This window comes from Aulonocara stuartgranti (assembly GCF_965226115.1).
Source record: "Aulonocara stuartgranti genome assembly, chromosome: 18".
NCBI lineage: Eukaryota > Metazoa > Chordata > Actinopteri > Cichliformes > Cichlidae > Aulonocara > Aulonocara stuartgranti.
Window position 1 is genome coordinate 12,144,329 of NC_138954.1, and position 27,226 is coordinate 12,171,554.

The 27,226-nt window shown below is 38.7% G+C and overlaps 3 protein-coding genes across 7 annotated transcripts in view; 1 reads left to right on the plus strand and 2 right to left on the minus strand.

Annotated features, from left to right (window-relative positions):
* The window catches only part of LOC309694007 (uncharacterized protein), a 125,562-nt gene that overhangs the window by 80,767 nt on the left and 17,569 nt on the right, over window positions 1-27,226 (minus strand). Inside the window, exons 2-4 of one of the 4 annotated variants that reach the window (XR_014272771.1) lie at window positions 26,401-26,649; window positions 16,038-16,131; window positions 140-260 (exon numbers count right to left, since the gene is read on the minus strand). Coding sequence is in view for 1 of the 4 variants with exons in the window: in XM_082513700.1 (XP_082369826.1) it covers window positions 16,038-16,131; window positions 16,307-16,361 (149 nt within the window). In the remaining 3 variants the exon portion in view is untranslated. Of the gene's footprint in view, window positions 1-139; window positions 261-16,037; window positions 16,132-16,306; window positions 18,558-26,400; window positions 26,650-27,226 lie in introns of those variants that run through there. The other 3 variants (XR_014272770.1, XM_082513700.1, XR_014272769.1) reach the window with 3 other exon arrangements.
* On the minus strand, window positions 2,854-6,248 carry LOC309693389 (uncharacterized protein). Its single transcript, XM_082512521.1, has 3 exons — window positions 5,781-6,248; window positions 5,073-5,153; window positions 2,854-4,447 (listed from the first exon to the last, which is right to left on the minus strand). Exons 1-3 carry the CDS (start codon window positions 6,234-6,236, stop codon window positions 2,861-2,863), a joined length of 2,124 nt encoding a protein of 707 aa, XP_082368647.1. The 5' UTR covers window positions 6,237-6,248; the 3' UTR covers window positions 2,854-2,860.
* LOC309693390 (uncharacterized protein) lies at window positions 6,539-11,030 on the plus strand. 2 transcript variants are annotated; one of them, XM_082512523.1, is made up of 9 exons: window positions 6,539-6,625; window positions 8,162-8,212; window positions 8,370-8,488; window positions 8,584-8,976; window positions 9,056-9,275; window positions 9,399-9,610; window positions 9,723-9,870; window positions 9,949-10,058; window positions 10,389-11,030. In XM_082512523.1, the coding sequence occupies exons 2-9, from the start codon at window positions 8,173-8,175 to the stop codon at window positions 10,698-10,700; spliced, it is 1,554 nt and encodes a 517-aa protein (XP_082368649.1). In that variant the 5' UTR covers window positions 6,539-6,625; window positions 8,162-8,172; the 3' UTR covers window positions 10,701-11,030. The 2 variants fall into 2 exon arrangements, with proteins under 2 accessions (XP_082368649.1, XP_082368648.1); XM_082512522.1 differs by lacking the exon at window positions 6,539-6,625 and adding an exon at window positions 7,436-7,510.

Genomic DNA, 27,226 nt, shown 5'->3' on the forward strand with positions numbered 1-27,226 from the left:
AAGCAGAGAGACGCGCACCTTTATGTAGCGGGACAGGGCGACAGAAGTCAAGTTGATGCAAACAAAACTCTCCAAACTGAGATAGAAATGACAAAACAGGGAGGTGGACAGGTGGAGTGGTGGAGGTACAGATAACTACCTTCACATAATATTGCTTTTTCCTTCGGGTTAGAAAGAGCAGGAGCTTGTCACTGGCTGGTGAGTAGATCTCCTTTGCATTGCATTTTTCTTTCTCCTCTTTCAATGCAATTGCTCATCAGCTGGGAAAGAAAAAGAAAAAGAATACAGTGTTTATGTCTGAGAGCAATAAGTCACCTTGAGAGAACGGTTTCACATAGCAGCTGGTGAAGGCACATTTAAATCCAACTTAACTTTCATAAACTGTTGAGTTGAATCTGGTAACAAAGCTTTGATGTCACCTCAAAGTGTTTTAGACATCTGTGGATTAGAGACTCTCCCCTTATCAAGCAGCACGTCTGCTTAACACAGTGAAAGAGATAAAGAGGTTTCTGTGAAAATGGACACAGAGGACCGGTGTGGTAACTGTTACATACAGCCCACATCCGTAGGGTCAACAGCTGCTAATGTTTAGCGGGCCAAACCCCAACTGAGCACTGTTGACTTACAGATGCTGTTGAGGAAACTTAAGATTCACACCTCGTAAAAAGAAGAGGCAGATGTTTGCATATTAATAGAGACTGTGGAGACTGACTGGTAGAGGGAGGCATTACAGCTGCTTCATTACAGTGTACAGTGTATGGCACAGATGGATATACCCGCTTTTCATCTCTGGGGCATTTTGATCTGGATGCTTTTACATGCCAGGTGTGAAGTCCACTTCACTGCAGTCGCTACACATTTATGTTGTATAGTGCTATAACCTTTCTTCCATCTATGCTTGCAAATCACATCTGAGCACAGAATGGGTGATTGATCGCAGAATGGGTGAGTGAATTTCTGAAGTCTATCTTAAAACCATACCAACATGGATATACTAATACTTAACTCTGTTTCTACTGGACATAAAGAGATCTAATTTTACTGTGTATGGTTTGTGTAGTAATGCCGCCATGCAGATGCCTTGGAATTCGAATGTTGGATCTCTGTAGTGACATCACACCTGAGTTACTTTCCAGTAAAAGGGATGATAAGCAGGATTTCTTTGCTTTTAGTATCGCTAGAAAAATTGCTATACTAAACAGATCCTGTTACCCAGGAAACCAATCAATACTCAGCAGTATTGATATTTCTTTTGATGACACGACTGGGGGGGGGGCTATAATTATTGCCCCATATAGTGTCCCTTTTAGATTACTGTCCAGTTGTATACTGTACATTATTCATTTAGTAAGATTCCAGTAATCTAAAACATGCTGTTTAGGATTTTATACAATCCATAATTAATTCATAATCAACTTCTGTTGCTTTTGTGGTTTTTAAAACAGGGTTTGTTAATCAGCACAATCCCTAATGTAGATTTTCACAAAGCATAATTTGTTGCTTTGGTAAATTTAAATATAGCCAGTTTAATACCGAATGGGAATCTTCAACAAAAGCTTTTTAACCCATATGGAAAAGAAATAGTAAAAACTTATATGTGATTAGTCATGAAAGTGGCCACTTTCATGAGTAAATCATATATAAATCATATAAGGCTTACATGATTTACTCATGAAAGTGGCCACTTTCATATATTGTTTTAGGAAGTATCCAAAACATACAAGTTTCATTATATAATTTTTCAAGGGATCTTATATCTGTTTTCACTCTTATATGCTTTTCATACAAGTTTCACACAAGACAGATACAAACTTTATAAGATTTATATATATCTTTTCCATATGGGAATTCTAGTTTTGAACTGATTCACTTGTTTAAATAAAGATTATGAATGCACCAGCAATAGTTAATAATATAATTCTACAATATGGTAAAGAAATGATAATTTCTGCCTTGTTGTTTTTTCAGGTATTTGCAAAATGACACAAAAAGGCTGTACACTGCAAATTCCTTGTAGCTTGACAAGATTTATTGTCTTAATTTTAGCCAGATTATCTTGTCCATCTTGTTTTGAACATTACAAGCTAGTTTCCAGTCTCATGTGTTAGATGATTAGACTTGTTTCAAGTATATATTACTTTTTTTCCTTATTTAGTCTGTATATCTAAAAATGAACCATTTTACATTTATTTCAAGCAAAAATAGCTTTTAGATAGAGTGTAAAACAAAAATTATCTCAAAATAAGAAACATTCACCTTTTTCCTTGAAATAAGAAAGTCACTCATTGGAAGGTATTTATTTCAGGTTTTTAAAGAAAGGACATCTTCAAGGTTATATTTTGTCATAACATAGACACTGTTTCTGAAATTGACTGGGTAATATGACGTAAAATCAAGTAGGTCTTCAACATCAGTCAGTTCAGTTGCTTGGGCAAGGTTGGGAATTGCAATTTCATAGGCAAGAAAGTCTTTGTTGAAACCCAAGGTTTCATACACCTGGTATTCAAAACAATAAAGTACACTATTAACAATAAAAATGTTTTTTACAAGTCCAAAGATAGGGTTTAAACCATTTGCTGAAATGAGTATAAGAGACCTGTCACAGATGTATTTGTTTCCATGTAAAATAAGCCACTTTACTCTAACGGCATGATGTATAGCATCTTCAATCCCCAAAAACTCTACAACCTTTGATTGCAAATGGTCCATATTAGCAACCTCTGATACAGGACCTAGTTCTTTCTCATTTACAAATATCGGATGCTCAGTTCCTGCTTCACTTTGGCAACACTCCAGCAGCTGATTGTGGTTTACAAGAGACTTGCACACATTCTTAAAGTTTAATTTGGATGACCATTGTTTAAAAAAAACTGTGTTTAGACTCGAATCTCATGCACATATGACGTATTACAGGTCCCAGGGCAATAATTTGAGAGGGAAGATGCAGCATGTAATGTTGCTTTGGTATTACATTTTTTTCTGGGAATAGTTGCCTGAATTGTTTAAGATGATCTTCTATCATTTTTTTTAGTTTGGACACAGTTTGTAAAGACACAACTGGGGCAAAAAGTATTTTAACAATTTCAATTAAATCCAAAATAAACTGGATAAAGGGATTTTTCTCTACAACACTGTACAATAAGAATGGCACAATCTTGATCAATATAAGCATTTGTCCAGAGGATTGTTTGAGTCTGTTGTCACTTGAAGCTAAAGTAGCAATACTAATTGGTGAAGGCTTGTCACGTATGTCCACTGATGAAAAAGGAAAGTTCTGCATGGCAGAATTAAACAAGTCCAAATCCAAATTTCCAGATAAAACAAGGTATTTCAACACACACTTAATTTCCATTGGTGCCACTCCTTCAAGAATTACATGCATAATATCCTGTGGCATCTGCTCTATGAGATTAAAACCTGGGAAATCAACTAATTTGCTTTGTCTATTTATGCCAAAAGTCGTTTTGAGCGAGGATTTCAAAAATTCGGTAGTTGCCCTTTCTATTTCAATGCACTGCCTAATGTGTCCGTCCAATGTCCGTCTGGTGAAACTATGTTCATTGAAATTTTCTTGCATTTCATCAAAAGTACACTCACAATGACGACATTTGCTATACGCAAAACCAACTCCTTCCTTAAATCCTGCAAGCTCATGCTGGGCAAGAGTGTCTCCACACACAGCAACAACTGCTCCGTTTAAATAAAATTCCCCATTGACAGTGTTAATCATAACACCATCGTACAGTAACTTCAAGTCCTCATTGATTCTCCGCAGTATTATATCTACCCCACACTCATCTATGTCCCTAGACTTTGCGATTGCGAGAAGTCTGATGGAAGCCAACTTTGATCTAAACTTAGGGTCTATGTTGCCTAAGGTGTAATAAAACATTAGTAGTTTATTTACACTCGCACGTGACCCTAGGGGGTTACACATTTCTATCTCATCAGAATAGAGTATCAGTTGTAAAGCAGAGTTCTTCTTTGAAAACAGTGGGTGGGTTTTGAAAATAATTCCATCATTAATGTCATACAAAAAACTGGCGTTGGGGCAACTCTGAGGTCCAGCACTGAGCATGTCAAATAGTCTTGAATTGGATAAAAGCTGTTTCAAACTTTCAATCAAAGGAATGTAGTAGAAAGACTTGTTTTTGATTGCAAGAACTCTCGATTCTCCCTTTTTAACTCTACAGGCATAATTGGAAATGATGATCTCCTCAGGTGTGACAGGGTTGAAATGCATCTGTGTTACACGGTCCTGTAGGTTTGAAGCTGCACATATGGGAAAGGGATCCTGAAAGTTGTCCAGTGTTGAAAGAACTTCTTGTTGTAAAGGTCCATTGCTGTCAGGTTGCCTTTCAAGGATGGTCTTTATTTTTCCCCTCAAGGACGTCAGAAGAGCTGTTTGATACTGTTGGACACCAAGGACAATGTTGTTGACACTCCTCTGATGGGGGAAAAAAAAACACATCAGAGACATGAAAGCGTAAATAGAAAATATAACAGAAGCAAAATGCAACTCTATTTCTTTAGCTCAAATTAATGAGCCACTGAATGTTGTAATTTACCAGTGGAGCAGTAGAAGAAGAAATCAGCCAATAATTGGCATTGTTTTGCATGACATGCCACATGCATGACTCACGTGGCACAAACACATTGCACCGAGCAAGATGGAGGAGCATGAAAGGTTACAACAGAAAAAGTGAACAAATGATTGCCTCATTTATTTTTTTTTATGTATGTAATTCTACTTCATTTGTCTTTTATGCCTAAAAGTGAACACATTTTACACTGTTAAGCCTATTTTAAACTGTTGAGTGTGCCCAGAGTTACATACATTGCAGTGAACTGCACAACTCTTGTGCTTAACTTCTTCGTAATGTACATTTGTTCTTAATAACTTATATAGGTGAAAGTAATAGCTGAATAAAACCAGCGATGAAAAACAATCAATTAATTGCAAAGATAGTGGACAGATTATGAAAAAAAAATCATTAGTTGCAGCCTTACATTGAACCAGACTTATTAACAAGTTAACAATGACACCCCCATAATATCAGATGAAGCAGTACCTGTGATAGGTGGCATTGCTCCCGCACACCAATAGCAAATGCAGCTGCACATCTGGCAAGATCAACAGTTTCTCTTTTACCCTACAGGACAAAAAGAAAAACAATTGTGTAAGAAAAATGACTCACTCAGAATGTGTTTCAAATTCCACCAGATGCAAAACAAAACAAAGAAATATTCCAAACTGTTGTACATTTTTGCTATTAAAAGATTCATACTACAATGGATAGCTAATGAAGCTGCAAATGTTATGAACAATTTAAGAGTTATTTAATGAAACTTAACCAATCTTTATGGAATCTACTCTGAAGTTAACTGAAAGAAAAATTTGAAAGCTGCTTGGTTCATGGAGCATCTAACAACAACCAAGGCAGGTACACAACACTGGTAAATAAGTTTATTTATTATGTTTAAGTATGGTAACTAAGCCTACATTGTTGTGCAAGCCTGAATTTCAGCGGATTCATGCATTTGAAATTCAGCACTGGCCTTCATACCTATTAAAATATTCTAATCAAGTAGTTTATCTTAGAAAACACATAACTTTAAAACTATAATTTTCACTTGAACTGAGTACATTTTCTCTAGTTAGGCTTTACTACGGTTTTACTAAAGCTGAATTGGGGTAACTGTGCTTGGTTAAGGTTAAACAACACACATACAATTAAAAATTCGCGCGCGTACACACAGAAACACATAAAGTACATTACCTGATTCTGACGAGGTGTTTGAAGCTCAGCCGCGTCTTGCTCCATCACGTTCTGACTTTCCTGTCGCTCCTCCTCCAACACCTCCGATGTTACTGGGGGGTCTAGTGGTGGTGGCTCTACTTCAGTGCCATTGCCATTGCTAACAGTTTGTCTGGGTTCGGCAGTATAGTCGGCAAAAATGGCTGTACCAAAATTTTCGCCTCCTAATACATTTGCATCGGATGAAGCTGTCAGCCATCCTGTAGGCGGGTTCCCAGTGGAGATGTATTGTGGATGTGTGCGTCTGAGATGGTGGTAAAACGAGTTGAAAACACGGTAATCCTCGGCGCATCCATCGACTCCACAAATGACACGGAAATCTGGACTGCGACTGTGTGCAGTATTAATGTGACTTAAGAGAGACTTCAATGTTAACGCCACAAAGACGAAGCAAATCACACACCTCCAACAGGCCATTGTATTAGACTAAAGTCAAGCAAAAAATATGTTGCAGTGTGGAGCTGTTGCCGCGCTAGTTTGGGAAATACCAAGTTCATGGGGGGAGGGGGGTATTACAAACTGGAGCTGTAAAAACAAAAAATGGTCACAAATAAGGTAAAATGAAATAACACCTATAAGAGTTTATTTTAAATCAATGAAGAAGAAATTTACCTATCATACTGACTGTGTTTTATGAACGTACAAACCACTAAATTGTATATAGAAGCAAAAATTGAGATGTGCACCCCCCTTCGTGTTCCATGTTAGTTGTTACCCAACTCCGTTTGAATTTGGAGTCACAGGAATCTTCTGCACCTGAGCATTGAAAGAAAAACTGTGAGAGAAAGCTTCGTCAAGAAAGAGAGGTAAGCAATTTTAATTTTTCGAATGTAAGTAGTGTGTAGTCTAATCACTGTTTTAAAGTCAAGCGGACAGAATAATAAATTTAATTTGAGCGCGGGAAGGAGTAATGTAGCATGCTAACGGATGCTAGCGTTAGCTTAGCAGCCCTCGCATGTGGTTCAGAGAACATTATTTAGTGAAGTATCTACTGTAATGTTGTGAGAATTCCTAGCTATGCTATTTATAAGGGGCAGTATTAGCCGTTTGTATTAACTTAAGTTAATAGGCACACTGAGAATTTCTTTCAATTAGCAAGAGAGCTAATTAACCACATTCAGGGTTTTCCAATTGTCTTTGACTGATTTACTAGCTGCTTGTATTCCCTCACAAGGTGTGGGTTTAAATTAATATTTTGATATTAATTGGATTTATTAAAGTGGGCTCAAAACAGTGTTATTCAGGAATCAGGCTGGTTGGTAAAACAAGTAGCGCTGTGTATCGATTCAAAATTGAAACAGAAGATGGCAGCACTGTATGTGCAAGGATGCCAGCTGCCGTTAAACCCCGAAGAAGAAGAAGAAGCTGTATCCCAGAATTCATAGCGCGGCCTAGCTCAGTTTCCAAAAATGGCGGCAGCTAGTTAGTTTTAAAATTTCTCTTATTACTCTTTCTAGGTCACAAAATAAACGTTTAACATATTTTCAGGCGAGAATGTAGCCGTGTAAACTTCAAATATCTGGACAGTTTATCAAGACACCACATATTTTCAAAAGCGCTCCGACGTTTTCGGAGACGTCTGTTACCCACTAGCTCGATAGCTAGCCGGGGTTTAACGCTCACTAGAGCCGTGAGAACACCGGACTCCGGGCGAACCATTTTCAAAACCACCGCCGTCTTTCACTACTCAGGTGAACATGATATATAAGTCACTTAAATAACTTAAAAATGTTATTGTTTGGCTTTTTTCAGTATTTTATTTGTTCCTGAGTAAATCGGTTTGGCTGAGATTAAAGTTATAGTTTTTACACAGCTGAATAAACGTCAAGCAGACAACTGATTATCAGAAGTGTGAGATGCTGGAGAATATACTCCGGTGTCCTTTTATATTTTAGATAGCAATGAGCAATCTGCAAATTTCTTTAAAATGTAATAAACTATCATCTTGCCTTTATTTTTAGTTAGCACATACCTTAAACACTTAAAGCTATAAGCTAATGATCGTTATGTAAGAGCAGATACTGCTGGTGCAATAAGCTGTACATTTTACGTCCAATGGATGCATGATCTGGCAGCCCTAGTCAGCATAATCTTATTGATGAAATTCAATGACACAAATCTGGGTGAGTAAAAGTTCACCGGGCAATATTGTATAACCCTTTCAGACCTCAGCCGGGCTGTCTGGACATTTCTTTTCTATAATAGCTTTAAAAAGGGTAAAAATGTTGAACAATCAAAACGATTCTTTGACGTGAATCAATTTGATTCTCATGGGACTCAATTAAGATTCAACTTTTCAAATGTTTTTAACATAACACTAATTGTAAACATTTGTCTTGCAGGTGACTGAGCAATGGAGAAGCTGGATGATGTAACAGTATCTGTCCTTAAAGGTTATATTTGATAATATATTTGTGTGTGTATGTATGTATGTGTGTGTGTGTATATATATATATATATATATATATATATATATATATATAAAAAAAACAGTTATGTTTGTGCAGTTATGTGCTTGCACAGTTTAACTGGTGTTTGTCTTTTTGTTAGCTGCAAGCATTGACGAGTGCATGCTTTTAACATTGACCCGTGATGATCTGAGGGACCTTTTTTCTGGGCCTGAGCACTTTCTCAGAAGAAAACATGTGTGGTCAATAATTCATCCTGAGGTATTATGTAAAAAATATTTAGTTCAACTAATCTCCAGAAAGTATGCTTTTATTTTAGCAGTACTTGACATTTTTATTTTCTCACCCTAAACCAGGAAGACCATCCGCTACCACAGAAACCTGAAACAACTTCTTCACCCAGGGTAGTTGCAACAGGCCCTCCAACTGCTGATGCTAATGCAAGCCAGCTGAAAACCTTGCAGCTCCCCAGTCCTCCGGAATATGTTCTGTACACCGACAGTGAGTTGGAGCAATGCCGAAAGAGTTACCTGGAGTTGGCCTGCTCCGGCAGGGAACAGGCATGCGTCATGTCAAAAGAACTGAGATGCAGATTGGTGAGAAATACAATCACAAGTATGGTGTCCCTTTTGAGAGCAAGCCAAGGCCAAATGGAGCGATACCCCTCTAAGACCGAAATCACTGCAATGGCTAAAAAAGTTGTGGAATATTATCCTATGCTGCAGGATAATGATGCAAGCGTAAAACACGTAAGTTCTTGTATTTGTGTCTCATATATAAATCATTTTGTTTTGTTCAGGGGGCATGATATATATGTATTTTCACCAGGAGAGCATTAATGCCAAGTTACAAAAAAGGCTGCAAAATATGAAAACCCCAGTAAAAAGGCAAGGACCAACACCGGAGAGGGGACGGCCCAAGAGAAGGCTCACTGACCTCTACCCAAGGGATGAAGAAGCTGATGATGAAGATGCTGATCGCAGTTCTTCCAGTGGTGCATCTACTCTGTTATCACCTGTCAGAAATTCTGACAATGCCTCCACTTCATGTGAGTACTAGTAATTTTGTAAAATGGTTATCAACACACAGCCAGTAGTAGCTAATGTTTTGTGGAAGTCTACTTCAGTAACAATGAAAAACCAAAATGCTCTTGTACTTCTCTCTATCTTAGCTGACAAGGATAGTCGGCAAATACAAGCAAGACATTACAAAACATTACAAGAAATGTGTAAGAAGGCAAAACCAAACCAAGAAGATGTGTCCCAGCTATTAGACCTCGAGTTTGAAGCCAGAAGATCCTTCATTGACTCAGACACCATGAAAGAGGAGAACAGAGCTTGCCTCATCTTGGATGCATATCCATGCTTTAAAGAATTGCATCATGTAAGTTTTTGGAAGAGTTAATAAATAATCACTTTAATTTCAAATATATTTGGTGTGGTAGTAAAGTTATTTTGATTTTATTTGTCTACTTATTTTTTTAAACCTATTGTAGGCGTTGGGTGAGCTTCGCAGAATTTTGGATCCCCACAACAACAAGTTCATCAGTCAAGTAAAACTGAGATGGGAAGAATTCTGCTCCAGGGTAGAGTTCTACGGTGTGTCAAAGAAGGCAATGAATCCACCAATGACCATGGACAAAAGTAAGTTTTACCATTTGAATACAAAGTTCTCATCCTTTAAAATTTATGTTTATGAAGGTTTGTTTCTGCTTTGTCCAGCTGAAGCCCACCTTGCACTGATGAAGGCTCTTCCAACCCTCTTTCCCACACCTGCCCATCCACCAAAAAAGATGGGGAATGCTTCTGAAGCATTTCTACATGTCCTGAAGGTAAGTTTTATAAAATTTGCTTATAAAGATCTACAGAAAATTTGGCAAACAAAATATTTCGGTCAAACATGACTCAAAAATGCTTTTTCAGTTTCAGCCGAAAGACTTAAATCTATAATTTATTGTTTTCATTAATTTATAACGTATTTAATGTACACGAGTGTGGTCACATAAGGAGTCGCTTGATAAACCATAAGTCAAAACTACTATAAAATGTGTGTAACCAACAAAGAACAAGATAATGACATCTCCAACGTTATGACCAATTCCCAGCAAAAAAACATACAATTAACATAAGATGTTGACTGTCATGTCTTTTGTGTCTTGCAGCCTACAGAAGATCCAGATGCTGTCCTCCAGAAACGAAGCTTGTCATGTCCAGTAGTGATGTTCGATGGCTGCAAGTGTGTCATTGCTGTTGGTAATTTACCAGTTACAACATTTGACAAAGAAAAAATTGGTGAGGCTATGATATATGTGATGGCATACTTTTATGCACTCCATCTGACTTACCCCAAATGCGTGGCAACCCTGCTGTCTGTCATTCAGACAGAAGTTCTCCAGGATGCCATTCATGAGCATGACACTACATCATCTTACAGAAAAGCCCTGGCAGAATGGCATGCATTTATTGGAAAGTAGTGTGTAAATTTCAGATAAGATTAGGAGAGGGCACTTCTGTTTTGTTTTTGTTTGTTTTTTCAATGTGGGTCTTATTTCTAAAATGGAAAATGTTCATTTACTCACCCAGACAAGTTTTGTGGTATTTGGTGTCATTCGGAAGAAATTTGAATCTTTGTGGTCTTCCTATGTCACTCGTCAATTTTAATGGGGCAATGGCGAAACCTCTAAGGCTGTTGAAATGTTGAAACCACTTAAACAAACTCATAATGTTGGACCTGTACTGTTCAATTGTATCTTTATTATCTGCAGGTTATTGTTAAAGTGGACAAATAAAGATGGACACTTTTACTCTGTTTCAGTTTTGTTTTGTCCTTAATCAGCAATATAATCTTAAAGTAGTGTTTGGCTAAATTTAAAAAGAAGAAATTTCTTAAAAATGATTTAATGTACTAGTTTTTAGATTATTTGCCTTGATTTGTTTGTTAGAATAAGTGTTTTATGCCTATTTTCAGATTTAATTTCTTCAACATTTTACTTAGAACAAGTGGTTAAAGCTTATTTTAGGTTTCAAGCCATGATTGGTTGCCTGGAATAAGTGTAAAAGACTTATTTTTAGCTTTATTATCTTTATTTGTGGCCTACAATCAGTGGTTAAAGCTTATTTTAAGTTTCAATTGTTCTAATTTGTTGCCTGTAATAAGTGTAAAAGACTTATTTTTAGCTTTATTATCTTATTTGTGGCCTACAATAAGTGGTTAAAGCTTATTTTAAGTTTCAATGTTCTGATTTGTTCCCTGGAATGAGTGTAAAATACTTATTTTTAGCTTTATTTAAATCTAGATATTGTTCTTATTTCAAGAAATCTTATTAAGAAAAAAACACTTACCCCATGGGCAGATAATTTCACTTGTTTTAAGCAAATCTTCACCAAAAATAAGTGTATTTTTCTAGTATTAAGGAGGTGGGTTTTTGCAGTGTAGGTGTGCTGTCAATGTCATGTCTCACAAAATAACTATGAGGAATTGTCTGTCTTAAAGGTGGAGGTAGAACAACGCTACATGGAGGTGTTTCTGAATGCAACACAGTATATCAGACACAAATCTATTGATTTGCTCATTCAACACCTTTACTGGGCTATAAATCTCGCTTCACAGTCACACAACCCACTGGGGCAATCTGGTTCCACAGACTGGCTTGATTGCTGAAAAACCTAATGGAAATGCAGCATAATGTCATTCACTTAATATTTCAAAAATTATTCTGAATGGTAACTAGTTTTTTTACAGTGAGAATGTGTAGTGGTAATTTGAACTGCAATCAGCATCCACTAAGTGCTGCAAAAAAATCAGTGAAAATCAGATCAAGTGAGGCTTTTGCATTCTTCCGTCCTGTATACAAATGGCCACATATGAAGACACATGGGAACCTGAAGCAAAATTAAATACTGTCGCTGGATGGATGATGTTTCAGGCTTGCTTTTATTACACATAGGTTTGGCTCCATACTGTCTTCTTCTTCTTCATTTCCCTTATACAGCAGGTTGCTTTAGAAATCACTGCAGTGGATCATCTAGCTCAGTCTCACCCTATTCATATCATCCGTTTCTGTCACACCAGCCCTCTGCATGTTGTCCTTTACTATATCCACAAATTTTCTCTGTGATATTCTTTCTTCCCTCCTGCCTGGTAACTCCATATTTAACATGCATTAGTGCTCCTCTGCACATGTCCGAACCATCTTGGCCCAGCATCTCTACCTTTGTCTGAGATTTCCCTCTAAAATGTACATTTCTAGTCCTGTCCATACTGGTCACTCCCAGTAAAAATCTCAACATCTTCAGCTCCACCTCTATCTCTTTGTTAGTGCCAAATCAAACCAGATCTTACCACTGCTTTGTAAATCTTTTCCACCTGCTTCCTACTCTTGCTGCAGATAAGAATGTTGTCAACATCATAGTTCATGTAAACTCCTGTCTGACCTCATCTTCCATTACCACTGGAAACAAGAAGGGGTTCAGCACCAATCCTTGATGTAACCCCACTCCTATGCTTCTATTTTGAAATTTTAGTATTTACCCAATTAAAGGAATGACTTGCACCGATACAGGACCCAGTATAAAACTAGAGAGGCGGTCACCGCAGGGGAGGACACCAGCAGGAGGATTGGAGTGTCATTGAGGCAATGGCATGGAGAGATTTTATGTGAGGTCAGCAGGAGACACAGGTGGGAGCAGACATAAAGGGCAGGCTTTTTTGCATTGCCCTTTTTGAATCTAGCTCCACCTATGTGCACCTTCCACCACTCTTATATGTCACACTGTGTTGCTCCTTGAAATATGTGTTCGCCAAAGCCATTCTCATCCTTTTCACAAATTCCACTGCCTTCTTTCCTTCCATATTTCTCTCCTTAACACCACACCTACCCAACAGCTTTTCTTCACCCCTGTTCCCTTCACCTACATCTACACCGAAATCCACTCCAATCACTCCTCTCTCCCCTTTGGAGACACTTTCTACCTTTTTATCCAATTATTCTGACTAATTCCTCTTTCTCTTCTGAATCCCTCTTGTCAGACCTTTGCACTGACAGCATTTAGCATCACCCCTTCAATTTCCAGCTTCAAAGTCATGATCCTGTCTGACAATGTCCTAATATCACAGAACTATTCACATAGACTTACTTCAGGTTTACCCATACTTCAGTCTATATTGTGGTAGAACATGGTTTGGATCCATCTGCCCTTGGTTCCCTTCTATCTGCACACACACACACACACACACACACACACACACACACACAAACACACACACACACACTATATCTACCTTTCTTCTCTCCATCATATCAGCTACCTGAAGTCCCTACTCTCACTGCTTCACTCCTGCCTTTCTTTCTCTCTCACTTCCTTCAAACATGCCTTCCCCCTCTTCATTTTCCACCAACAGTAGCACAATTTCCATCTGCACCCTGCTGGCCAACAACATCAGAGGCAGTCATTGCCAAAATGGGCCCAAACCAGTCCAGTGTGTAAATCTCATTCTCGATGATGTGCATGTTTGATTTGGCAAAGGTTTTATGCCAGATGCCCTTCCTGATGCAACCTTTCCCATTTATCCAGGCATGACACCAGTTCTAGGAGTACACTGGCTTGCGCCCCCACTCGCCGCCACTTAGTTTGGCTCCATACTGTGTATACGTTACATGATTGACGCATGGAGAAAAAAAAAAAGTCTGACAAAAGCATAGAGAAAAGCAAAAAAGTCTCCAACAGCAAATACTGATTGAATGCAGTGAGCTCACCCATCCCTAAAAGCAGTAGGCACTGAAAGTCTGAAGTTATAAGCTAATAAGCACAGGGCTTCTTTGATAGTCGATTGTCAACAAGTCCATCAGTCAACAAAAATAGAGGAGCTGAGTTATTGTGTTCGTATGAATGTTTCCAGTGCATTTAAACTTAATAGTTTTACTTCTAATACAAGATCACTTTGAATTGGCAGTCACGCAGACGTTGGTCCTGTGATGGTTTCACAATTGCTTGTACAATGCAGAAAGCAAGGCTTAAAAATAAAAGAAAACTTCAAGACTGATAAAAAATGATGTAAATAAATCAGCAAGAGCAGCACGAAAACAGATAATCAACAAATATAAACATAGTTAGACCTGACCTCAGGGGGGCTTCTCTAAGTATATATTTCCTGGAAATAGCACAGGATGATGAAGGAGCTGTCATTGTGCCAGAGTGGGAAAAGTAATGCGGTATATATTTAATCTCTGATTAAACATCATGAATGGTAGGCCAGTCACGTTCACTATGTCAGGGTTACCGTTTCGTACTCCGCTCGCTTTGGCTCACTTAAAAAAAGACTGTTTCATTCGGCACATTTTCCTGCGATTGGCGTGAAGACACAACTCACAGGGTCACAGCAACATTTAAGGAAGGGGTGGTGACTGGATTGCTGATGCCCCCCCCTTTAAAATCCACTCCCACTCAACCCTTTTATTTCCTGGGGAAAGAAAGAGGGGAAAAAACTCTTTTTTTCCCCACTTTTTTTTTCAAAGCAGTGAGCGAGAAAGCGTGAGAACAGTCACTGCAGGGCTTCAGGAACATTGTATCTGTCTGTAGGATGAAAAGCCTTGCAGCAGAATGAGAGAATGAGAGGCCTTTTTACCAGAGCCAAGCTCAATGAGAAGGGGGAAGGGATAAAGTGAAAGAGTTCACTACTTCCCACTAAATTAGATTAAGGTGAGTATTGATTGGGTAATACACGCCAGTAGGCCTATAGTGCAGCACCGTCTACAACAGAAGCTGTTTCAGCATTTCCTCAAGATAATGAAAGCGGTAATGAAAGTGCAGGACAACTATCTTATTACAGCACATTTACAACAATGTATCACAAACCACTAAAACAAACCAAAAAAAGAGAGAGAGAGAGACGGGAAATAGAAAACATCCATTGGTACTCGATTCAAGGCATTGCCGCCCGAAGAGCTAAAAAGTACAACACTGAGATAAGTCAAAGAGGTGGTGTGAGCAAACCTGCTGTCTCAGCAGTCTAAAAGATGTGTTACTGATAATGGGGCCTCTCTGCATGCAGGTTCTGATGCCAAAATTCAAGCCAAGACTTCTGTTTGTGCCCTCATGGCAAAAACTCTAGGACTCTCCATTAATCTGCGCTTAAGCTGCCTGGCTTCAAAAACAGATGCTTGAGGAGGATAAGGCAACTCGGTGGGAGAGAAGGTACGTAAGCCTTGGTTAGATAAGGGGGAAAAAAGTGGCAGCTTTACAGTGTACTATATCAGCTAGATGGGACTTCATAGGGAAACTTTCTTTTTCTATCATCCCCACTTTTTTTAGTAGAACACCACAAACTACTCACAACGTCACCACCTTGTCTTCGAGCTGATTTTGTTTTGTTTTTTTATTTTTTATAATTATCAGTGGGGCAAAAATACAAACTAAACAGGCGTGAAATACCAATAAGCAAACCTGTCATAGAGACTGCCAGTTATTCCTATGACTTTTTGTGCGTGTGTGTTTTGCTGTTTTCCATTGTTGTGTTGTGAGTGAAACTAGATCAAAGAAAATGAATCACAGACATTATAACATGTAGTGTGTTTAAGATGTTTTTACCAACTTAAATTGTGTTTTCAGTAACAAAATATAAATATGTTACTGTCATAAATCATACAAGGAAGCTAAACAAGTGTCTCTTTTTGTGAATATTGCCTGTCACAATCAAAACCAAAGGAAACACTGTATTGCTCCCAACAAAGAGGTTGCATGTCCATGAATTTACTAAATCTTTAAAATGATTTAGCTGCTCCCTTTAACAGTCGCCACAGAGGATCATCTACCTCCATCTCACGCTATCCGTAGCACCCTCTTCAGTCACACCAGCCCTCTGTCTCATATGTTGCTGTGCAGCAGGCAGGCCATGGAACCAATATGCTGAACACAGGAGAGAGATGTGAACAGTTTTATTACTGGTAACATACTGAAGGTAACTTAATAAACACGGCGCAAGGCCAGAGCAAAACAAAGGAACAGAGGAACACACAGCAATAAGGGTTGAGGGACGATGTGACAAAGAATAACGGGAAACAGAATCAATATATATACTCACAGGATAATGAGAGGAAAGGCAACAGGTGGGACACACGGCTGGAAACTACAGACATGACGGGGCAGGGGAAGTAAACAATACAATTCACAGGAGGCCACGGTTACTGCAATGACACTGGAAGACACAACTGAGTGGGGAAGAAGGGTTAACCTGACATAGACAGGGGAGCGTGGGAAGGACAAATGCAGACAAGTGTGGGACACCAAGGAAAACGAAAGAGAACAAATCCAGCCTGATGAGGCCAAGGGAGTTAAACTAAATACAAATGCACAGAGGACAAAAGACCAAAGTAGAACAAGAAGTAACTGAGCAGAAGACACACTCACATAAATGAACGTATTGTGAAACTCAGACCTGACACAGAGACAGAAATGTAAAGAAACATTGAGACAAGATAGAGTGGATACGAAATGGAACTAATGTCATCAAACAAGAAAAAGGCTCTAGTTCTTGGTTCTAGCTCTTAAATATAAACCAAGTTGTTTACATGTCTGTGAAGGTTCTCAGTCATCCAGGTGATCGTAGTCTTAGGAGCTTGGAAAGAAGTCCAGACGCTTTTCTTTCCTAGCTCCTTAGACCAAGTTGTTTACAGAAAAGAAGTACAATATTTTAAAAAATGTGTGGTTAATAAAGTTTCCTGTTGAGTAGTTACAGTATAAGACAGATCCAACTACAGCCCTCACTTTACAATTGTCATCTATCCCGCTTTGGTTTACAACTTATAGTTAAAGCTTAATCAGATAACCCATGGCTTAGCACGGGTTTCACATGATGTACTGAGCATTTCTACTCATGCTTTTTCATTCTTGGTGTGTTTATTTGCTTCTACTGCATGTCATGAATTAACTTCTCTCTCTTGCCCATAGTTTTGTTTTCTCCTTGATCTCTATATTTTCGTTTTTTATCTTTCATATCTTGCAACATCTAATATTGCAGTGGGTTTACCTTACAAAGTGCCTCTGGGCGACTATGAAGTTGTTCTACGTAAATAAAAGTACATTTAATTGAACTGAACATCAGGGTGTTACTCAGCTGAAGTATATTGCTGTATAGACTGTAGAGTCCCCAACCACAGCTAGCAAGTGATGGCTATGTAGCTGCAGTGAGCTGGTATTTGCACTGATGAACAAACTAGTATTTCGCTTGCATGTAATAATCCCCTATGTACAATGAGTCATATCTTTTTGTTTTATGCAACTGATAATGTATACCTCCAAGTATGATGCTACAAAAAACAGATATCACCCAAACAATCAAAAATGTATCCATTAAAAGCCACCAGCAACACATTATCCAGTGTATGGTCAAGTTCAAGGGAATCTGATAAACCATAGGGATCACCTCATCAGTGCATCAACCCATTTCTTTCTTTCCTTTTTTTTTTGTAATGGAACATGGGCCTTTCTTCACTATGTTTCTGCGAATGGAGTATAGAGTGTAAGGCAATCTGTGCAGATCATGTGATAATCTATGGGTCATATGACAGATGTAAGAGGCCTAATCAATAGACTCCTCCTGCTTTCACTTTAAGTGCATCATTTATTATTCAAAAGCTTTATTTATGCATATATTATTGAACAGCCCATGAATTGGATTGATGTTCCTTTGTGCACCTGATTGTAACAAAAATACCCAAATCTTCACTATGAGTGTTACATTGTTTTCCCTGATTGAGTGGAATATGCATCATGGATTTTCACCTCAGTCACTGTAAGCATTTGCATTTCATGTTTTTGTCCCTCTTAGTAATCAGTTTCACAAGGATCTGCCTAATGGTCTGAGACAGTTTAGTCAACAGATCCCATGATAAACAGCCTATTTCTGCCTAGTTGCTAGATTATGTTTTCTGGGAACAGTGCATCAGCATTCAACAATATGCAGTTTCTGCCTGTGTGGAATACTGCTGGCGACTCAGAGCATTTAATAAAAACTCGATAAAAAATGATGCTGGTCGCACCGCCGAAGGCAGAGCTGCTAAATCTCAACTAAAGTGTATTCAAATCGACCCCTGCGCTTGCCTATCCTGCCATCGTGAAACCATTATTGTGTTTAGTCATTGCATTTTATGATTCCGCATAACAATTCAGCAGATACAGAAATATAGCAACAGACACAAAACTCAATTACGGTGGCCCGACACCTAAGTTTGTTTGCTTTAATTTATAGTCTAGCTGGACTCGTGGCTTGCTGATGGCAGTAGAGCATGAAAGGCCAACGGCTGATTTAAGCAATAATATTTGGAGTCAAATTGCAGGGTAGGGCTGCTCGATTAACCCTTTAAGACCTAAATGGTAAATGGCCTGTATTTATATAGCGCTTTACTAGTCCCTAAGGACCCCAAAGCGCTTTACATATCCAGTCATCCACCCATTCACACACACATTCACACACTGGTGATGGCAAGCTACATTGTAGCCACAGCCACCCTGGGGCGCACTGACAGAGGCGAGGCTGCCGGACACTGGCGCCACCGGGCCCTCTGACCACCACCAGTAGGCAACGGGTACTATAGAACCAAGTCCACCAGAGCTTATATTATTTTTTTTTACATGTTGTAGTGCCATTTGTGGGAGCATTTCAAGTTGCTATACATCAATACAACTGTTATAGCCCATATTTTAATAATATGTATTCATTAAGTCCATAGTAATTACATAAATTGCAAAAAAGTGCAATAAACTACAAAAAAATTTGAAAATCGCTTTTGTTTTGTTTACATATATTTCTACTTGGAGAAATTTAAGAGGTTTATCCCTCAAAACTTTAAATACAATAAAGTTGCAAAAAATAGTTTACAACAACAGGAAATTTATTTTGAGTGTCTTCATAGTTTTATTTTGGAGATACAGCAATTTTTATATACTGCAGGAAAAACAAAAAACAATCCTATGATGCAAATTTGCAAAGAAAACAGCATGTGCATCATTTCACTGTGGGAAGTGTTACGAACAGCTGATGGATCGGCAAAGCGTGTTTCTGGAATATTATGTTTTTGTTCCTGCAAGCGCTTTTTATGCAATTTTTGCAAAGCTTTATGTGGAAGGAAACCGTGACCGAGGACAAGCTGATGGCATCAGATGTAAGTACAACTCCTCCGGTTTCATATGCAAAACAAATTATTGCGCTAGCTTACACGGTTCAGGTTCTACAGGGATTTAAAAATAGTTACACAACACGGAGCGTGCTGCTCTGACCGGCTTTAAAGGGTTAACAATGACTTTAAAAAATAATATAAAATAGTGTGCAACACCACTTAAGTTTTTTTTTTTTACCTCTCTTTTCAACCAACAGCAGTCACTCTCCTCTCCAAATAACTCCTGCTTAGCTTTCCGAGCTTCCCTCTGGTCCTCTTAATCAGCGGTCTCCAACCTTTTTTGCGCCACGGACCAGTTTATGCCCGACAATATTTTCACCAGAGGTGGGACCAAGTCTTTATCCTCAAGTCTCAAGTCAAGTCTCAAGTAATGTCAGGCAAGTCAGAGTCGAGTCTCAAGTCACTGGTGTAAAAGTCCGAGTCAAGTCACAAGTCTGAAACTTTGAATTTCAAGTCCTTTCGAGTCTTAAAAAAAAAAACGAAAAAATAATGTTGCAGTTATATGCTAAATGTAAATATTAGACCATGTAATTTTAAAATTGTGTTTTTCTCAACACATGACAAAATAGTGAACTTAGAAAATATACACAAATTGTGAAATTGCACCTCTTTAAAATGCAGCTCAATTAAACCTAGCTCCAAGAATAATTTTCACCGACAGTTCTGAGATAAGCTGCATGTTATTCTTGGATGCGGTTGTAGGACCGGCTTTAAAATCGCATGACAAAAATATCATACACATTAAAAAAAACTGTATCACCAACGTAGCCTGGACAACATTTGCTAGTTAGATGAAGTCAGCTATCTCATCGTAGCATATTTATATGCATATTTATAATCATACGCTTCTTGGAGTGAGCGCATACACTCATGAAGTTTAGTAACTTCAGGTCACTGCAACAAGCCCAGGTACAGTTTACCGACGGATGGGTGCAGGACCTTGAAATGCACCGTGTAGAACGAAAGACCATCGTACGTATCATAAGTTTACCAGTCTCACAAATTGTCGTCATAAATACACATTCGTTAACCGTTTATTAATATAACCTTTGAGCTCAACGGTAATTAATTAGTAGTGGAAATAATTTCTGGTAGCATCACAGAAATGTAGCAGTGACAATAATATTGTATGCTGTAATCGTACTGGGCAATTAGTGATACAAAAAACCTGTTTTATCCTGTGAATAAAAGTATATGTTTTTGTCAATGTACCATAATAACAGAAGCGAAACGCAATATTGTGTCAGGACAATTTACTATTTATGCACAATAAACACAATAAACAAAGGAGCATAGCGCGACAATTTCTGTTCAGCGCCAGACTTGCTTGTAACCTATATCACCAATTATGTTAAGAAAAATGACGTATTAATTACTAAAAAACACTGACCTTCGTGTAAATGCTTGGAGCAGACTAACCTGTGAGCTGGAGTGTTCTGGGACGTTATATTTGATCTTTGAATGGCTGCAATCCAGGCCATCCGTCGCGTCTTTGTTACTTCGGAAACATGGCTCGAACAATTTCTCTTCAACGACGTAATCCGATAACAACCGATCTCTTTACCCGTCGGCTTCCCGTGGCTGTCATGCGACCGGCTATTGCAGTTAATAATACAACAGCTTCTTGACATTTTTGTGTTTCTTTTTATCGCTGTGTGACTGATTTCAATTGAAAGCCTGCGTGCGCTACTACCGCTTGCCACGAGTTCCCAGAATCCTTTGCGGTTCTACCCGTGAATGACGTCACATTTTCAATCTCTATATAATATGCATGTTAAATTTTATATTTTGGGTAAAATATCAAGTCTTTTCAAGTAAACCGGTTCAAGTCCAATTCAAGTCCCAAGTCATTGGTGTAAAAGTCCAAGTCAAGTCACAAGTCTTAGAACATTTTTTCAAGTCAAGTCTAAAGTCATAAAATTAATGACTCGAGTCTGACTCGAGTCCAAGTCATGTGACTCGAGTCCACACCTCTGATTTTCACGGACCGGCCTTTAAGGTGTCGCGGATAAATGAGGGAGGGGCTAATAATCGGCTCAGTCATTTTTAATGATCGTTGAAAGCCCAGATCGTAATCGTGATTAAAATTCGATTAATTGAGCAGCCCTATTGCAGGGTGTGGTGTTTGAGTTTTATTCATATCTCTGACCAGCCTCTTTTGTTTCTTCCCTCATATAATAACACCCTATTGGCCTCGCATTTTAGACAGTATGAGTACAGGACATATTTTTGAAATTGTTTCCTATTGAAGTAAACAGCTAAGGTTTTTCTTCTTGTCTCCATGTGAAAATATTTGTACCTCTTTCACTTGTAGATAAGAGGTCAAATTAGTGGCTTTTGCAAAGCACAGATTGTTTTCAATACACATTCAAAATTCTCTTGTCAGGGATACTAGAAGTTGAGCTCCACTGATAGCAGGGCTTTAACCTTAAGGGCAACAAATCCTTTTTGAGTTTGGGTTGCATATCACAGTGGATTAAAATGTTTTGTCGCACACTTAAATTAGACACTTGTAATCACAGCTCTGACACATTCTTTGTGGCTCCTAGCAAACTATTTGCACTCTCAAAACAAGTCCGATGTGCAACAGTGTGGCCACTGGTCCGGGATGTGTGATAAGCAATGAGCAAGGGGGTAAAAGTGCTGTGGAATTCAGCACTTCCCTCAATGCTCCCACCGTCATACAAAGAACACGCTCCGGTCTAGCCACTCACGCACACACACAAATGCACACAGACTCCCAATGGAATGCGACCCTTAACCCCGATACTTCCAGACAGTAATTAAAGGCAGACAGTGTATTATGTGACAGTGCACAGTTGGTCAGATGGAGACAGAGTGAGACACAAGGGTAAGGGGGCCTTGGGGTCCAATGTGACGTCCAAAATAGACCTCGGAGATTAGGGACCTGCTGAAAAGCACCCACACTTGTGCAAGAATGTCACAGCTTGCCATGATTTTTTATTAAAGCTGCCAGCATCTTTTTCCATAATGACTGGATTCCCGTGACCGTGAAGGTTAATAGGCATCTCCCACTAGTCAGCCACTCCCAGGAATGCATTACATTCCTATGGATTCATCTCAATTGGCTTCGAAGGTTTTGAATGACTGGACCAGGTCAGAGATTAAGAATAACATGTCTAGAAGCTGTCACCGACACACGCTACGCAGTAACTCAGATCAAAAAAGCTTAATTTGAACTCTTATGTTGCCTTTCTGTAGTTTTCCAAGACAAACACATGAAGTAAGAAGTGTTTATTATATTTTTGGTTCTCCAAGAACTGGAGGTCAACTCTTTCGTTATTGTCCAAGCTATAGAACAGAGTTAGGTACAACAAGGACTGTGCAGTGCTAACCATTTCTATTTCAGGTCACTCGCTGTTGTATAAGATAACGAGCTTCATTATAACAAAGTGTGTTATTATATCTTTCACTGGTCCCTTGACTCGTGTTTGCCAGCGAGCATTATTAAAACTCACAGCTGGGTATTTTATCAGCTGTTTGGCAGACAAGGAGTCATTTTGGGTGCATTGTTTCAGAGGGAAAAATGACGTGTGGCTCCTGTTGGAGGATAATGCAGAACAGAATTGTATTGGCACAAGAGAGTCTGGTTAACTTCTGAGTCATGCTGCAGATTTGGAGGATTAGAGGAAGAACAATGAGATTCTTTCAGGGACTGAGATAAGCATATTGTGAAAATAGATGGGCAGCGATGGTGCCAGAAACTTTTTCTGGACCAAAAGATAAGAGAATAAGATATGGTCTTAGAAATTGTGTGAACTGAAAAATTAATTAAACACTGATTGTGTAAAATCCCTCTGAAGAAGAAAACATCTAATTTGAGCTAACAATCTAATTAATCAGAATCACAGTATCAGTAATTAAAGGAGAAGCTAATAAACCCCGAATGCACATTCAGCATTGGGGGTTTATGCTAGTAGTTTAACTACAATAGTACTGTACTGTTAGTGCCGTTTTGGCCAGTTTACATGAACTTAACGGTGAAACTTTAAACTGTCTGTGGCCATAAAAGGAAAGGAATTAGTTTTTATTTTTATGTTAGCATTGCTTCTCCACTGTAATTGAAACCCATGACCAGCCCCGCCCCCTTTGTCTTTCATCCTAACAGCTGTGAAGGCTTGCCCAGGCAATGCATTTACCAGACAGCTAACAGCACTGCTGCAAATGAGTCGGCTGTGCTCAGAGAAATCACTATATTCATATTTAGCCAAATTCATGACTGCCCAACATATAAAACACATGAGTAACATGTTTTAAATGCTACTCATACAAGTAAAAATTAATTCCCCATAAATAGTATAGTATATTTTCATTCATGTTTTAACTGTGAACAGGTGAGAACCAGGTAGCATTTTATTGCCATCACATAGGTTTGATCTTTTTTTGCTAAGGTATTTTGACCTACTTTTTCTAAATAAATTTAGTTTACCAAACTAGATTTCTCCCCAGGGTCACTTTGCTGTAATTCAACTACTTCCAGAGTGAAGAAAGAGGTAATTAGCATAGCAAAACTATGCTTTCAAAGTAGCTTCCTCAACACTGAGCACACTGTATGCATTAGCAGTAAGAAGCACTGAGACACCGCGATGTCCAGGTTCACTTTAAATGAGATAAGGAGCGCTTCGCCTGTCTTGCACTGCACTGTGCACAGTTTGCAGTAAAATGCATCATTTGCAAGCTGCTACCTGGGAAATGATATTCATTACGCGTGAGCTCTTCCTGGCACAAAATACATCTGTGTCTCACAAATTAACTGAGTGCCAGCCTACAGACTTGTTTTGACGCAATTTGTCATGCCATCTTCATTTGCCCCATTTAAAGCGGCAATTAGAAATTGGCTGCACTGGCTAAGCCCTGGGGTAAGTCACACAGACACAGTTCTCGACCTTCTCACCCACTGATACTGTTTTGCCAGTGGCCTCGTTGATGATCAAGAGTGTTACATTTTTGCACCCTGAAGGACGCTCAACACGTTAGTCCCTTAGGTGTAATCCGGTGATGTATTCTGCTTCATTACCATTTCAAAATGCAGAATTACCTGTCAGAGCTCTATTGGGAGCCAGTGTTGCCAGCACTCCCACACCCACAGTAACAAAGGGTACTGCCTCTTAACACATAGATTGTCATTAAATGAAACCGGAGCTATTTGTAGGTTCATTAATTACACCCTTTCACACACCACTTCCCTCTGCCTGGAACAAAGGGAAGGTGAACGAGGACTTCCATTTTTGCTGTACATCAATGTCAGATTACAGCCACCCTGGCTTCAACTTGCTTCCCTTGCGCTCTCCGTGTGCCCCGGAGATATGTGATTAATTATAATGAAAGGGGGAAAAAGTGACACTGATGTCCGTGTGTATACACTGTCACCTTAAACTTTATACAAGAGTCATGGCCGTGAAATTGGAGCAACTCGCTCAGAATTTTTATGATCATCCCGTCTTGTTCTCAGTATATGATTTCTGTAAGAGGTGGTTTGAAATGTCATGCGAAATCGTGTCCATTTCCTTCAAGCGACTGAATGTTCTGCTGAAATTAACTTGGAAGGCAATATTAGTCTTGAGTCATCATCCCGTTACTGTTTAGCTCTAATGAGTAACTGGAACATATCTGGTTGTTTGCCCTGGAATGTGATACTTTACTGTGCATTAGGCACTCTAGACGAGAAAACACAGCAAAGTAAAGTTGAAGGCAGTTGTGAGAGGATGCTATTTCCCACTTTTCATAAACATGAGCTAATGAGCCACTGAGAGTTGGCCAGAAAGCATCAGTCTGTCTGCTTTATGTTTGTGCAGAGATTGAGAGTGTAAAGCTTATATAACAGTAGCAGAAGTTTACTTTGCTTTTCAAACACGGCGCTTATATGCACGCGTAGATTCATCAAATCGTAACATGCTTAAGTCAGCATTTAATTGTCACCACTAATCTGTCACATTTAATGTCTTAATTAAAATAATAAATCATAACACCTCATGCATCTCTGTTAATAATTGAAATCATCCCCCCACATAACTAATCACAAAGCTAACAAAGCTAATAAAAGTACATAAAACTCAATCCTTTTGTTGAGTGAGACAAATTTAAGTGTCTTTTTAAACACACACCAGCTGTTCACGTACATCTACAAAGAGCCACGGCCTTTTAATGGAAGACAGGTGGCCTAAAAATAAATGGAAATAGTTCAAGTCTGTATTATGTCTGCACTCAAAACAGGTCTTTTTCCCTCTATATAATAAACAGACTGTTTCAGAGGTCATCACTCCTAGTGCATTATGGGAAAAGTGCTCTGCTAGAGTAATAAACTTCAGTGTGTCTTTATCTGATAAGAGCTGTGGTTTTACCCTCGATTTATGGCTTCATTAATCTGTGAGCCTTGTATTTTTCTAACCTTGTTAAATCTTCTAGACTTATCTCGGAGCAGATGCACATTTAAAGGTTTTGATTTAAACAATTGCCGTTCAAGTTAACGAGCAAACAATGAAATCAAGCTGCTCTGTATATATATTTTTGTGACCTTAAGCAAAGAAAAAAGCTTTTCCCTTCATTATTTACATTCAGTAGATTCTGAAATGTTTGCTCACAGTGACAAATAACTGAGCTTTAATTAAATAATAGTTTAAGAATAACATTGTAATGTCCTGTGATGCAAAAAAGGAAGATGACATGAGGAAAAAGGCCCGGCTATTGTCTCTCTCAACACCAAGTTTGCCAAGTAAGCAGACTATCAGATGGTTTTTCACATGTTCCTGCTTCTATTCTGATGATTTTTGGTACTTGTCCATTAAAAATCGCATGCTTGTTTCTCTCAGTAGATTCACAATAGACAGAGGCAAGAGAGGAAGCAGCAGTAACACATAAATATGATAGAAATACCATAAAGGTTCACAGAAGTGTCAATAAATACATAAATGAGTGTTTAAACTTGTGCAAACATAGACAGAAATATAGCGTATAAAGTAGAAACGGAGTTCAACACAACCTGAATTATCTTAAGGCAGCTTTCTTGCAATTTCTTTAAGTAGTCTTTGGGAATAGTTCTCCAGGCTTCCTGATGGACATTCAAAGCTCTTCTTTGGATGTCGGCTGCCTTTTGTTGCATTCTCTGTCAAGATGATCCCACACTGCATCAGTGATGTTGTGGTCTGGGCTCTCATACTGTTCCATTGTGTGTTTTTCTATCCAGGTATGCTTTTACTCCAATGGCAGTGTGTTTGGGATCATTGTCATCCTGAAAAAAGAAGACATTGCCAATCAGACACGTTCCAGATAGTATTGTAAGATACGTCAAAATCCGATGAGACTTTTATGCCTTCATAATTCCAACAATTTTAACAAGATCTCCAGCACTACTGGTTAAAATGCAGCCCCAAACCATGACAGTCTCCACCATTTTTTACAGATGGCTGTAGACACTGGGTGTCATACCTTTCTCCTGACCTCCTCCATATATGATGACAGTGATTTGAACCAAAATGTTAAAATTTGATTTCATCACGCCAGAAGACACGTTGCCCCTGATTTTCAGTCCAGTTCTTGTGTAATTTTGCACACTTCAGCCTTTTTACCCTTAACTGCTTCTTGACAGCTGCCATTCCTGTTTCTTAAGGGCCTGATTTCAGATACTTTTCATCTACTGCATAGTTGTTTTTTTTAGGACCTGCCACTTCTTCTTTTGTCCTGCACTTGTCCGGTTTCCTCACTTTATTTAAGGACCCACTGCATACCATGTCACAATGTGCCAAATTTTCAGCTAATAGCCTTGTCGGATTCACCCTCGCTATGTTATGCCTGTCAAACTGCTATCA

Excerpts from the sequence above, each read along its gene's own strand:
- LOC309693389 (XM_082512521.1), bottom strand. The coding sequence starts at position 6,236 with ATGGCCTGTTGGAGGTGTGTGATTTGCTTCGTCTTTGTGGCGTTAACA. Across the intron at positions 5,154-5,780 it reads AAACACCTCGTCAGAATCAG|GGTAAAAGAGAAACTGTTGA; the intron begins GTAATGTACTTT and ends TTTGTCCTGTAG. Across the intron at positions 4,448-5,072 it reads AGCAATGCCACCTATCACAG|AGGAGTGTCAACAACATTGT; the intron begins GTACTGCTTCAT and ends TTCCCCCATCAG.
- LOC309693390 (XM_082512523.1), top strand. The coding sequence starts at position 8,173 with ATGGAGAAGCTGGATGATGTAACAGTATCTGTCCTTAAAG. Across the intron at positions 9,276-9,398 it reads TGACAATGCCTCCACTTCAT|CTGACAAGGATAGTCGGCAA; the intron begins GTGAGTACTAGT and ends TCTCTATCTTAG. Across the intron at positions 9,871-9,948 it reads ACCAATGACCATGGACAAAA|CTGAAGCCCACCTTGCACTG; the intron begins GTAAGTTTTACC and ends TGCTTTGTCCAG.